This window comes from Vitis vinifera, chromosome 16, assembly GCF_030704535.1.
Source record: "Vitis vinifera cultivar Pinot Noir 40024 chromosome 16, ASM3070453v1".
Classification (NCBI taxonomy): Eukaryota; Viridiplantae; Streptophyta; class Magnoliopsida; order Vitales; family Vitaceae; genus Vitis; species Vitis vinifera.
In genome coordinates, this window is record NC_081820.1 from 21,308,407 (window position 1) to 21,322,714 (window position 14,308).

At 39.0% G+C, this 14,308-nt stretch overlaps 1 protein-coding gene across 1 annotated transcript; it reads right to left on the reverse strand.

Moving 5' to 3' along the window:
* Window positions 1-12,138: 12,138 nt before the first annotated feature.
* LOC100853406 (stilbene synthase 2) lies at window positions 12,139-14,050 on the reverse strand. Its single transcript, XM_003634020.4, has 2 exons — window positions 13,775-14,050; window positions 12,139-13,418 (listed from the first exon to the last, which is right to left on the reverse strand). The coding sequence occupies exons 1-2, from the start codon at window positions 13,950-13,952 to the stop codon at window positions 12,418-12,420; spliced, it is 1,179 nt and encodes a 392-aa protein (XP_003634068.2). The 5' UTR covers window positions 13,953-14,050; the 3' UTR covers window positions 12,139-12,417.
* Window positions 14,051-14,308: the final 258 nt, after the last annotated feature.

Consider the following 14,308-nt stretch of genomic DNA (forward strand, 5'->3'; position numbering starts at 1 on the left):
ATTGGATACCAAGGGTCACTTAAATTTTCGCAGCCGAGGGCGGATTTCGCAGAGAAAGGGCATTTTCGCAGAGGAGGGCCCTTTTCGCAGCCCATTTCGCAGCCCATTTCGCAGCTGCGAAAATGGGTTACTGTGTTGCGAAATGGCACACGAGTGCCAAAGGGGTGTTTCGCAGCTGCGAAACACCCTGCGAAATGAGGCTATCGCTGCGAAAATTGAAAATTTAACTCTTTGGGGATTTCGCAGCCATTTCGCAGCTGCGAAATGGAGTTACTGTGCTGCGAAATGGCACACGAGTGCCAAGAGGTGGTTTCGCAGCTGCGAAAATTTTCGCAGAGGAGGGTGTTGGGCTGCGAAATTTATTTCGCAGCGGAGGGCCATTTTCGCAGCCAAACCTCGATTTCGCAGCAGACACCAAGGGGCTGCAAAATTATTTCGCAGCCGATGGCCATTTTCGCAGGGGGCTATTTTGGGCTGCGAAATTTCGCAGACCATTGAAATTTCTTGGTTTTGAGCTCCTTTTTGCTCCCTGGGACCTTCTTTCATTTTCTTCGCAATTCCTCCTACAAAAGATCATTCAAAAAGATGAAGTTACATATAATTAACAAAACTTTAAACCAAAATTAAAATCAAAAGAATTAATAAAGCTTTCAAATTAATAAACTTAAGCAAAAATATGGACTTTGGTGAAACCAAGCCCATCTAACCCTTTTCTGATTATGCTTTCTGTGGCTCAAGGAGGTTGATTTCCTCCTTGTCTTGCTTGAATGGCTCAATGAATGGCTTGAGACGATGGTCATTGACCTTGAAGGTCTTTGCACTATTTGAGTTGAGTAACTCAATTACTCCATGTGAGTGTACTTGGTGGATGACAAAAGGCCCTACCCACCTTGATTTGAGCTTTCCCGGAAATAGGTGAAGCTTAGAGTCATATAGCAAGACTCTTTGTCCCTTGAAAAATTCTTTCTTGGTCACCAACTGATCATGCCATCTCTTTAGCTTTTCCTTAGCTATTTTTGAGTTGAGATAGGCATCATTTCTCAATTCCTCAAGCTCATTCAAATCCAAACTCCTCTTTAGCCCAGCCTTAGTTAAATCCATGTTGAGCTTTTTAATGGCCCACCATGCCTTGAACTCAATCTCGACGGGAAGATGGCAAGCTTTGCCATAAACAAGACGGTACGGTGACATCCCAAGGATAGTCTTATAAGCTGTCCTATACGCCCATAGGGAATCAAGGAGCTTAACAGACCAATCTTTCCTATTGGTGTTCACCACCTTCATCAAGATGTTCTTAATTTCCCGGTTGGCTAGCTCTACTTGGCCACTCGTCTGAGGATGATAAGGTGTAGCTACCTTATGCTTGACTCCGTACTTGGCCAAAAGAGCTTCAAAGGGCTTGTTGCAAAAGTGAGTGCCTCCATCACTGATGATTGCTTTAGGCACTCCAAACCTCGAGAAGATGTTTTCTTTTAGGAATTTGAGAACCACTTTGTGATCATTGGTTCTACAGGGTATAGCTTCAACCCACTTTGAAACATAATCAACTTCTACCAAGATGTAGGAGTGGCCAAAAGACATAGGGAAAGGTCCCATGAAGTCTATGCCCCAAACATCAAAAATATCCACTATCAAGATGGGGTTCAAAGGCATCATGTTTCTCCTTGAAAGCTTGCCTAGTCTTTGGCACTTATCACATCCTTTACTTACCTCATGGGCATCCTTAAAAAGTGAGGGCCACCAAAAACCCGATTGAAGAACTCTCATTGCCGTCTTTCGAGAGGCAAAGTGGCCTCCACATGCATTCTCATGGCAATGAGATAGGATCCCATGCTTCTCTTGTTCAGGCACACACTTCCTTATAATTTGGTCCGCACAATACTTGAAGAGAAAAGGCTCCTCCCAATAATATGCATGGACCTTGGCAAAGAAATTCTTCTTGTCCTGAGAGCTCCATTCACTTGGTATTTCTCCCGTGACCAAGTAATTGGCAATGTGTGCAAACCATGGCACTTCCTCCACAAGCATCAAGGATTCCTCAGGGAAATCATCATTTATGGGAAGTCCATGGGTGTCATGAGCAATGTTGAGCCTTGACAAGTGGTCAGCTACCACATTCTCAACACCTTTCTTATCTCTGATCTGGAGGTTGAACTCTTGAAGCAAAAGTATCCACCTAATCAACCTAGCCTTGGCATCTTGCTTGGTTAGCAAATACTTCAAAGCTGAATGATCCGTGAATACCACAATGGAAGACCCTATCAAATAAGCTCTGAACTTATCCAAAGCATACACCACAGCAAGTAATTCCTTCTCAGTAGTGGTGTAATTCCTTTGAGCATCATTCAAAGACTTACTGGCATAGTAGATCACATAAGGTTTACCATCTTCTCTTTGTCCCAAAACAGCTCCAATGGCATAATCACTTGAGTCACACATCACTTCAAATGGCAACTCCCAATTTGGTGCTCTCACAATGGGTGCTGATGTTAAGAATTGCTTAAGAAGCTCAAAACTCCTTTGACATTTATCATCCCACTCAAACTTGGCATCCTTCACCAATAATTCACAAAGAGGTTTGGCAATCTTGGAAAAATCCTTTATAAACCTCCTATAGAACCCGGCATGCCCAAGGAATTGCCTTATTCCTTTTACATTGGTGGGAGGTGGCAACTTCACGATTAGTTCCACCTTAGCTCTATCAACCTCTATACCCTTCTTTGAGATTACGTGCCCAAGAACAATACCTTGATTTACCATAAAATGGCACTTCTCCCAATTGAGTACGAGGTCTTTCTCTATGCATCTTTTCAAAACATCTTCAAGATGTGACAAACAATCCTCAAAAGAAGTCCCATACACAGTTATGTCATCCATGAAGACTTCCATGATTCGTTCAACCATGTCACTGAAGATGCTAAGCATGCATCTTTGGAAGGTAGCAGGAGCGTTGCATAATCCAAAAGGCATCCGCCTATAAGCATAGGTGCCGAATGGACAAGTGAAGGTAGTCTTCTCCTGGTCCTCCACATCAATCTCTATTTGGAAATACCCGGAATAACCATCCAAGAAGCAATAAAAAGGATGCCCAGATACCCTCTCAAGGACTTGATCCATGAAAGGTAAAGGGAAGTGATCCTTTCTTGTTACTGCGTTTAGCTTCCTGTAGTCAATGCACACCCTCCAACCAGTTGTGAGGCGTGTGGACACTTCATCTCCATTTTCCCCCTTGACTACGGTTATCCCGGACTTCTTTGGAACAACTTGGGTTGGGCTCACCCAAGCGCTATCCGAAATGGGGTAAATGATACCCGCTTGAAGAAGCTTCAACACTTCAGCCCTCACTACCTCTTGCATATGAGGATTCAATCTTCTCTGTGGCTGACGAGTTGGCTTAGCTCCCTCCTCCATATAAATATGGTGCGTGCAAATCAATGGGCTTATCCCCTTCAAATCAGAAATTTGCCATCCGATGGCCTTCTTGTGCTTTCTAAGGATTCTTAGAAGATTGTCCTCTTGTGAAACGGTTAAAGAAGAAGAAATTACCACCGGGGCTTTATTGCCTTCCTCCAAGTAAGCATACTTCAACTCGGCAGGAAGGGTCTTCAATTCAAGCTTAAGAATTTCATCCTTAGCTTCTTTCATCTCTTCCTCATCCTTGAACAAAGGGAGGATCACTGGCTTTTGTCTCCAGTTTGACATAACGGCATTCATTCCCATGGGTTCAGCTAACCCATCATCAAGATCTTCATGGCTTTCATTTGGATTCTCTTCAAACTGATCAAGCATACTCTGATTACAATGCTGCTCCACCAGGGTATCTATCATACAAACTTCTTCTGGGCCCTCATCTTCTTCCGGATGGATGTGCTTTTGACATAGATGGAAGATGTTGAGTTCCAATGTCATATTCCCAAAAGTGAGTTGCATGACCCCATTCCTACAATTGATGATTGCATTGGATGTTGCAAGGAAAGGTCTTCCAAGGATGATTGGAACATAGTTGATCCCTTTGACAATGGGATCCGTATCAAGCACCACAAAATCTACTGGATAGTAGAATTTGTCAACTTGAACCAATACATCCTCTATTACCCCCCTGGGAATTTTCACTGATCGGTCAGCTAAGGATAGGGTGATCGATGTTGACTTGAGTTCTCCCAACCCCAGCTCCTTGTATACAGAGTATGGAAGCAAGTTAACACTTGCCCCCAAATCAAGCAATGCCTTCTCCACTTGGGTTCCTCCAATATTAACTGAGATTGTAGGACACCCCGGATCTTTGTATTTGATTGGAGACTTGCATTGGATTATAGCACTCACTTGCTCGGTTAGGAAAGCTTGCTTTGTAACATTGAGTCCTCTTTTCACAGTGCACAAGTCCTTCAAAAATTTTGCATATGTGGGTACTTGCTTGATCATATCAAGTAAAGGAATATTCACCTTCACTTGTCTTAGAACATCAAGAATCTCAGAAGCATTCTTGATCGGTTTCTTCCCACGCAAGGCTTGAGGAAATGGAGGAGGCATGTGCTTCTTCATCATGCCTTCCTTTAAAAGAATTTGAGGTTCCCCATCCATGCTAGGAATGATGCTTTCTTTCATCTGAACTTCCTTTCCTTTTCGTTCATTCTTCTTTTCTTCATTTCTATCAGCCTTGTCTTCTTTGGCTTTCCTCTGATCATGCTCTGGCTGATGCACTTCCTTACCACTTCTCAAAGTGATAATGGCTTGCACGTCCCTCACCTTTGAAGAATCCTCGTCTTTGGATTCCACTTCATGTATCCCCTTAGGATTTTGGTGAGGCTGAGAGGGAAACTTCCCTTTCTCATTGACAGTGTTCAAATTTGTGAGTCTTGAGATGGAATATTGGATGTTGTCAATTTTCTGAGACAACTCATTATACATCCCATCTATCTTCTTGTTCAATGTACTCTCAACGTTGTCAATCTTCTGATTTAGTTGAGAGTTGATGGATTTTTGCTCACTCACAAAGTCACCCATAACCTTGCTAAGGCTTACGAGTGCTTGCTCAACTGAGGATTGACCTTGACTCTGTTGGCTTGATTGGGCTGGTGACTGATATGGGTTTGGCCTTGGCTTCCATGCAAAGTTTGGGTGGTTCCTCCAGCTAGAGTTGTACGTGTTGCCATAGGGAGCATTTGAATTTGGCTTCCATTGGCCAATCAAGTTAGCTTGTTCCCCAAACATTTCTCTTACTGCCGGAATGGTGGGACATTCTTCCACCATATGTTCAAACGACTGACATATGGAGCAAGGATTGGCTGGTTGTTGAGGTTCTGAAATAGCTTGGACTTCGTGAACTTTTCTCAACTCCATTTCCTCTATTTTTCTAGCCATGGCAGCTACCTTGGCTTTCATCTCCATGTCTTCACTCAGATTGTACATCCCCCCTTTTGACATTTGCTGAACTGGTCTCTTCCCTATTTCCCTGTTAGTGGGCTCATCCCATCCACGGGAAACCTCTGAGACGTAACTTAGGAAATCCATAGCCTCCTCAGGGTTCTTGCTCATGAAATCGCCCCCACACATTGTCTCCAATATCTGCTTCATTGAAGATGACATGCCATCATAAAAATAACCCACCAAAAGCCATGTATCAAAGCCGTGGTGAGGGCATGCATTGATGGCTTCCATGTACCTCTCCCAGCATTCATAAAATTTTTCATTCTCACGTGCTGAGAAGTTGGAGATTTGTCTCTTCAATCCATTTGTTCTGTGAGTAGGGAAAAACTTCTTCAAAAAATCAGCTTGAAGTTCTGTCCATGTTCTTATGCTTCTCGGCCTCAAGGAATTGAGCCATATCTTGGCTTTGTCCTTTAATGTGAATGGAAAGAGCTTCAACCTCATAAGCTCAATAGCTGTTCCCCCTTCTTGAAAAGTATTGCACACATCTTCGAATTCCTTTATGTGTGCATATGGATTTTCACTTTCCATCCCATGGAAAGTAGGAAGCAGAGGCACGATGTGTGGCCTGATAATCAATTGCTCTGTAGGAGGAATGATGCAAGATGGTGCACTCATCCTCGGAGGGTGCATCCTGTCCCTCATGGACCTATACAAGTTCGGATCATTCCCCTGCCCGTGTTGTGAATGTTGATCCTCTGGCTGATTCTCCATGACTTCTAAAATAATCTCCAATTCAATAGCTCGTGGAGTCTCTATCCGCACTAACCTTCCCTCTTGGTCTCTAATCCAATAGGGCATGCACGGATTCAGCTGGAACAAAGTAAACAAACAAAACAAAGAGAAAGAAGAAAAAACAGAGCACGCGGAAGGAAAAACAGAGTATGAAAAATAAACTAAAAATGAAAGTTAAAAGCTAAAAGAAACTTATCTAAACTAAGTTAAAAATGTTCTAAAACTAAAATAAAAGGTTAATAAATGAAAAATGAGATAGAATTCACCTTACTCATGAGAAGTCTCACAAGTTACCTCCGGCTGATATATTCATAGTGAAGTAGCACCTTCCCCGGCAACGGCGCCATTTGATAACCCGACTCTTGGTAGCTTGGCATGTAAGGGTATCAACAAAATTTATACCTAACGTCCTTACACTAAAGTAGCAAAGCTACTATAGCATAGTGGCTCTAGGATCGAACACTGGGAAGGGTTTTTACTTTAACTGATGAAGTTCGGAGGATGGAGTGAACTTTTCTTAATAAAGATTAGGTTAAGATGAAAACATAAAAAGATGAAGGTGTTGTAAACTAAACTAACATGCAAATAGGTTAAAAGATGGAAAAAGAAGTTTCTCAAAGCTTTGGATAGCCATGCTTAACTCACTGTGTAAAAATGGAGATTTTGGAACTTTTCACCTCGAGTTGGGGAAGCAACTAAGGTGATGCTTACTTCCCGAACCGGTATGTGTTTAACAACTGAGTTTTAGTCCTTCAAAACTTACAAAAAGGGTAGCTGAACCTCATAAATGCTCTTTTAATGATATAGGTCATCTCCTCGACTTGCAATACAATGGCTCGTAGGAGATAACTAATGAACGTCAGTGGATCTAACAATAAGAATCCACTGAGACCAAAAGGTTATCAAGTATTGGCCGTTCAAAGCAAGTCAGAGGGATTAAAAGCTTTACTTTGAATGAAAACATTTATGACGCTCAGCTACTTACATTCATGGCTTGGAAATCTCCATCCTGACACGGGAGCTTCACATGGCATCCATTACTTCAAGAAACAAAAAGGTTTTAGCCTCTCATCCTTGGGGATTTCATCCTCCAAGGATGTTTGGCTACTAAGAAAATAGAAAATAGTAGAGAGAAAAAGAAAGCAAAAGATATTTTCTATTTCACTAAGTGTAAAATTTACATAAGTTTTTTCTCCGGAGAAAGTTCCCCGACGTTTTTAAAGTGAAAATTACAAAACAATACATATCAGGTTGTTTACCCCTGCATCCTTGCTCAACAACTAAGGAATCATCTAATTGGTGGATTACAAGGAGAGAATTGGCATTTAGACAACAAATATCTGAGGCAAAATAACAAAAAACGATGGTCGCAAATATCTGGAAGCACTCGGGAGAATTTCGCAGGCGCACAAAATGGCTGCGAAATTTCGCAGATGAACAAGATGGCTGCGAAATCATTTCGCAGCCGAAGGCTGATTTCGCAGCCAAAGGCTGATTTCGCAGCCCTGCGAAATTGGCCTTCAGCTTGGAGTGATCTGCTTCCATTGGCTCTAACTTCTTCATTTCAACTCCGATTTGCGAACCGTTTCAAGCATTGGATTGTTGACTTCCCGATCTTCGAAACGACATAAAGTATGCATAAATTGGACTTCAGGAAGTACTCCAAAAGTGGCTGAAATGACTGTCATCAAGAATGCTTCAAGGTGGATTCTCTCTTTACTTCTCCTCCTTGCAATCCGGATTGGTTATGGCAAAGGACTTTAAGGCTTCAAATCTCTGATTCTTCATGTTCCTGAGCTTTCTATTGCTTTACCATGGATTCCAAATAACTCTCCTCCATCTTGGATTGCTTTGGTGATCAAATTACTAACAAAAACACCAAAACTTACACAAAGTGATTAAAAGTGATTGCAAAGGTCCTTAATATGTTAATTGGGTTAAAGGGCAATAATTACTACTCAAAAGTGTTTAAAAGAGTTAATTACAAGCTATCAAATAGCCCTTTTTGAGTAGTAATCAATGTACATTACAAAACCAGAAGTTTTTAATTAGTGACTAGTCTACCTATACACTTAAAAGGTAGAATGACATGTTGTGCAAATTATTATTTTAATGAGACAATTTTCTCACCATTAGGGGGAGAAGAGCCAGTTCCAGAAGAACGAGGTGAAATTATTTGGAATGCATTGACTTTGACTCATCTTGATCGTCATACAAATCAATGTGAATTAGAAGTTCAAAGGACTATTCATTTGCAAAATCTTACAAATAAATTACAAGATACATTTATTGATACAAAGAAAGTGACAAAATCATATATCCCAGCTGCAAATACTCCAGCACAGATTGATGTCCATGTAGGACAGTTAACAAATTAATCTAAGATACGCTTGAAGCGTGGTAGACCTAACGGCTCAAAGGATGTAACTCTCTGGAAGAGGAGAACCCAAGAAAAACTTAGCACTCTAAAAGAGGCCATAAAAAATAACTGATCAGTTTAAAATTGATAAATCTATAGCCCTGGAAGAGGCACAAATAATATAAGAAGCCCTTGAAGAGGCACATATATTGAACAAAAAGCCCTTGAAGAGGCATAAGTACCTGAAAATTCTGAGATCTCAGTAAGTTATGTATACACGGGAGAAAAATTAGATCAAAATAATATTATTTTCACTTTCCAAGTGGCCTTCATAAGAAATGATGAAGATCTTGAACCACGAAATGTGGAAGAATGCCGACATAGAAATGATTGGCCAAAATGGAAAAAAGTTATACAGGCAAAGTTAAACTCATTAACAAAATGAGAAGTTTTTGGACCTGTAGTCCAAACACCTGAAGATGTAAAGCCTGTTGGGTACAAAGGGGTATTTGTACGAAAACGCAATGAGAATAATGAGATCATAAGATATAAAGTGCGATTAGTAGCACAAGGTTTCTCGCAAAAACCTGGTATTGACTATGAGAAAACATTATTTCCCGTCATGGACACAATCACATATAATTTCTTAATTAGTTTGGCAGTCCAAGAAGGACTAGATATGCGTCTCATGAATGTTATTACAGTATATTTATATGGATCCTTGGATAATGATATATACATGAAAATCCCTGAAGGATTTAAATTGCCTGAAGCAAATTGTACAAAGCCTCGTAGCATGTACTCAATCAAGTTACAACGATCCTTGTATGGATTAAAGTAATTTGGATGCATGTGGTACAATCGCTTTAGCGAATAATTGCTAAAAGAAGGGTATATGAATAATCTTTTATGCACATGCATCTTCATTAAGAAATCAGAAACTAGATTTGCAATTATGGCAGTGTATGTTGATGACTTAAATCTTGTTGGAACTCTTGAAGAGCTCACAAAAACAAAAAATTACTTGAAAAATGAATTTGAGATGAAAGATCTTGGAAAAACAAAATTCTGTCTCGGTTTGCAGATTAAGCATTTTCCAAATGGAGTTTTAGTATATCAATCAACATACATTAAGAAAGTTTTGAAGCATTTTTATATGGATAAAGTGCATCCTTTAAGTTCTCCAATGATTGTCCGATCACTTGATGTGAAAAATGACCCATTTCGTCCTTGCGAAAAAGGATGAAGAATTATTTGGTCGTGAAGTACCATATCTTAGTGCTATTGGTGAACTTATATATCTTGCCAATTGTATACATCCAAACATTGCTTTTTCTATCAATTTATTAGCAAGATATAGTTTCGCTCCAACTCGAAGACATTGGAATGGTATCAAACATATATTGCGTTATCTTTGCGAAACTACTAGTATGAGTCTATTTTACTCAAGAGAATCAAAGCAACAATTGCTTGGATATGCAGATGCAGAATATCTTTTAGATCCATATAAAGGTAATTCACAAACATGGTATGTGTTTAATTACAATGGTACTGTTATCTCATGGAGATCTATCAAACAAACAATGGTGGTCACGTCATCCAATCATTCAGAAATTCTTGCAATTCATGAAGCAAGTTGTGAATATGTATGGTTAAGGTAAATGATCCAACATATTCAAGAAACATGTGGACTACCTTCCATTAGAGGCAATGCAACCAAGTGACATGAAGATAATGCTGCTTGTATTGCACAAATTAAAGGAGGATTCATAAAAGGTGACATAACTAAGCATATCTCCCCTAAATTATTCTATACTCATGAGCTCCAAAAGAAAGGTGAGATCGATGTTCAACATATTCGATCATGCAATAATCTAGCAGATTTATTCACAAAGGCGTTACCTTCGACCGCATTGAAAAAGTTAAGGTATGACTTTGGAATACGAAGATTGAGAGATCTACCATTTGAAATGTTGAAGAAATCATAATCATGTTTACATGAGGAGGAGAATGATAATATGGATATACTGCACTCTTTTTTCCTTCGTCCAAGTTTTGTCCCAATGGGTTTTACTGGCAAGGTTTTTAACGAGGCAATTATAGTAATCTAAAAGAATATTGTACTCTTTTTCCTTCACTAGGGTTTTTCCCATAGGGTTTTTCCTAGTAAGGTTTTAATGAGGCATATTCTTATGATCATCCAAGGGAGAGTGTTATAAAATATGAGATTTTGTACCACTATGGTAACTTGTGGATGATCATCCATAAATATCTCTTGTAACTCCCTATAAAAGGGAGAGACCCCTAATGAAATTGAATATAGAGTTTTCCCGTGCATTCTATTCTCTTCCTACATTTTGATTTCTCTTGTTTTCTTCTCCTTTCACTTTATAATTTTACAACATAGAAAGTTTTTTCAGATGTTCACCAAATTTATTGGGATTTGCCTTATACCACGATGGCATCTAGAATGACCTCGCCAAGCACAAAACTTCATCCCTATTAACATATGTGCATAAGTTTTATATATACTAATTTTATATCTTCTAATATTTCTAATATATTCATATAAAAAATGAAATATTTAAATACAATTTTAATAAATAAATTAATTTTAATCATCTTATTTTTAAATTTCATTTAACTAGTTATTAAATATATAAAAACTATCATGAAAATCTTTTTAATAAATTAATATTTTTTATATCTTTTATATATTGATTAAATTCAAGAGAAATATAAGCTCATAAATAAAATGACATAATTTAAAAAAAAATAATGATACATATATTATAATTTCTTTTATATTCTTAAATACATCCAAATTATATAGATCTTATTTTAGTGGTATATCAAATAATTGTGTTTTAATTTTTATACGTTATTATCTAATGTTACAAATTTTGTCGTATTTTGATATTTTATTATGACTTGAATATATAATCTACCTCATTATAGATTTCATAAAATTTTGTATTAATATCGAATCGTTAGCTTAGAAGTCAAGAATCCCAACTCAATGGTCAAACAATATGGTATGTGGGGCATATGAAAGTGATCCTCCCAGCTTGGAGACAAAAAGTTGTTTTTATTTTTATTTATTTATTCTTTTTAACAAATAGAGCAAATTTTAAAAATAATTTTCTGTTTTTAAATTTACTGCTCTTTGTACCATGCATGGAAGCGCCGACATGGACATTACCAACATGGACATTAGATCAAAACCTAAAACGAGCATAATTCTTTATGGATATTCTGCCGGCGGTGGTAGTTACCCGGTTGCTGAGGTTGCTTCAAATTACTCACAACTTTTATTGCCCTTATTTTCAAACATATATAGAAGGACGATATCCTAAGCAGAGAAAGCCAAAGAAACGTAATCGAGTTGAATACTTTCTCAGTTCCTACTTCCAGCGGAGGAATAGAAGAACAGGCATAGGGGAGGAAGAAAGACAAAAGCAAAAATAAATTAATGAATGAAAACGGCAGCCTACCAACTTGGACATCAGATCATATTTCCCTGGATTATTCAAATGCCCATCTACCTACATACAAGTCCCCATTCATATATCATCAAATATAAGCAAAGGAGAAACCAATTCAATGACAACTAGAGCTATCAAATCCAATATTTCTTTTATTTACTTTTGAATAATGTTCATATGAACACAACATTACAATGTTTAGGGAATCTTCAAGATGATAAAACAGTCTGAACTTGAAACTCAACCGTTTCATTTGAGCTCACCCAGAGGGTCTAACAATCACTAGATTACAATCTAAATTTAGAAAAAAATAATAAAATAGTGTAAGAGTATAATTTAGTTTCGGAGATAAATACCTTACTCCTATTCAACATAATAGGACATTGAAGGGACCATTCTCTTTTCCTTCACTTAATTTGTCACCATAGGAATGCTATGCAACACAACAGTTTCAATAGTCAAGCCTGGTCCAAAACCGAATAATACTCCCCAATCCAATCCTTCACCCGTGCTGGCCCTCTCCCCCTTAAGGGATTTCCTTCTCATCTCATCCAAAATAAACAACACACATGCACTTGACATGTTTCCATACTCACTTAGCACATGCCTCGTTGCTTCGAGTTTCTTTTTATCTAAATTGAGTTTTGCTTCAACTGCATCAAGAATTGCAGGGCCACCTGGGTGAGCAATCCAAAATAACGAGTTCCAATCGCTAATACCAAGTGGGTCAAAAGCCTGAGTCAAACATTTCTCAATGTTTTCAGAAATTAAAGTGGGCACATTGGGCCACAAATGAAAGGTGAGTCCCACCTCACGTAAGTTTCCTGCAATGGCACCTGCAGAATTAGGAATAAATGTTTGGGCTGCTGAGACAAGCTGGAAGAGTGGTCGTTCAATTGAGATATCCGGATCTGATCCTACGATTACAGCTGCAGACCCATCACCAAAAAGGGCTTGGCCAACTAAAGAGTCCAAAGCATCTTCGGAAGGGCCGCGAAATGTAACAACTGTGATCTCAGAGCACACCACAAGAACTCGTGCTCCTGCATTATTCTCTGCAAGATCCTTAGCGGTTCGAAGGACAGTTCCACCTGCATAGCACCCTTGATGGTACAACATCACTCTTCTAACAGATGGTTCGAGGCCTAAGAGATTAGCGAGTTTATAATCTGCACCAGGCATTTCTACACCTGAGGTGGTACAAAATACAAGGTGAGTGATCTTCGATTTAGGCTGACCCCACTCTTTAAGAGCCTTCAATGCTGCTTCCTTACCGAGCTTGGGTACCTCAGCAGTGATAATCTCTTGGCGTATGTTAAGAGATGGAGCCATATAAGCACCAATGTTTGGGTGCTCCTCAAGCATTTCTTCGGTCAAATGAATGTAACGCTTCTTGATCATGGATTTGTCACCTGTAAATGAAATAACATGAACACATTAGTTTTACCAATCAACAAGTGATATAGAATATCGTTGAATATGATCGACATGCATTTAACATTGAAGCAAGTATAAAAGGTTATTCTTAATTATAGCTGGCAATGCGACATGATTCAAAGAACAGCTCTTCAAGCCATTACAGTCAGATGAAATGAATATTAGTTACTGAAGTAAAATAATTTTCAAGTTTTCTGTAGTATTTTATCTAAAAGCTATACTCTAGAAAGATTGCAACATTCATTCACTTGGAGGTGAGCCTCACCTAGTGTCAGTCACATATATACAGAACTGTTATGCATGTAAGAAATTAATGCATGAATATACTTACATATGCGATTGAACTTCTTCTTCAACGCAGTCATGTGCTCGCTCTTAGTGACCCTGAAATAGTAATCAGCATAATCAGACTGGTAGACACAGTGGTCAGGGGTAGCTGTGCCAATGGCTAGGATGGTGGCCGGACCCTTGGCACGTTGAGCGTTTCTAATTTCCTCGACTGAAGCCATTGATCCCAGCTACGTACTCAAATTAAAGCCTAAGATTAAGTTGAGGAAGGAAAGAGAACTCAGTGTGCACAAGTGCTTGGAGTTGGCTTGAGAAAGCTCGGTGTGAGTGTTGGCCTTTTATAACCTGTGTTTCACCAACTCTCATCCATTGGTAGTCTTTGAATTATCAGTTGGCGTCAAAGTTTGTGTGCGTGAGTTTTTTTCCTGGTGGGGTTGATTTTCAGACATGTATGCATGCGTTAATGTATTTGTGTTGTTTTCTGTTCTTCACCTACCCATAGGAAGGAGAAAGCATTCAATCCGGTCACATTTGTTATATATAGAGATAAAGACTTTTCCAGCCTCCTGGAAATTAA

Excerpts from the sequence above, each read along its gene's own strand:
- LOC100853406 (XM_003634020.4), bottom strand. The coding sequence starts at position 13,952 with ATGGCTTCAGTCGAGGAAATTAGAAACGCTCAACGTGCCAAGGGTCCG. Across the intron at positions 13,419-13,774 it reads GAAGAAGTTCAATCGCATAT|GTGACAAATCCATGATCAAG; the intron begins GTAAGTATATTC and ends TTTCATTTACAG.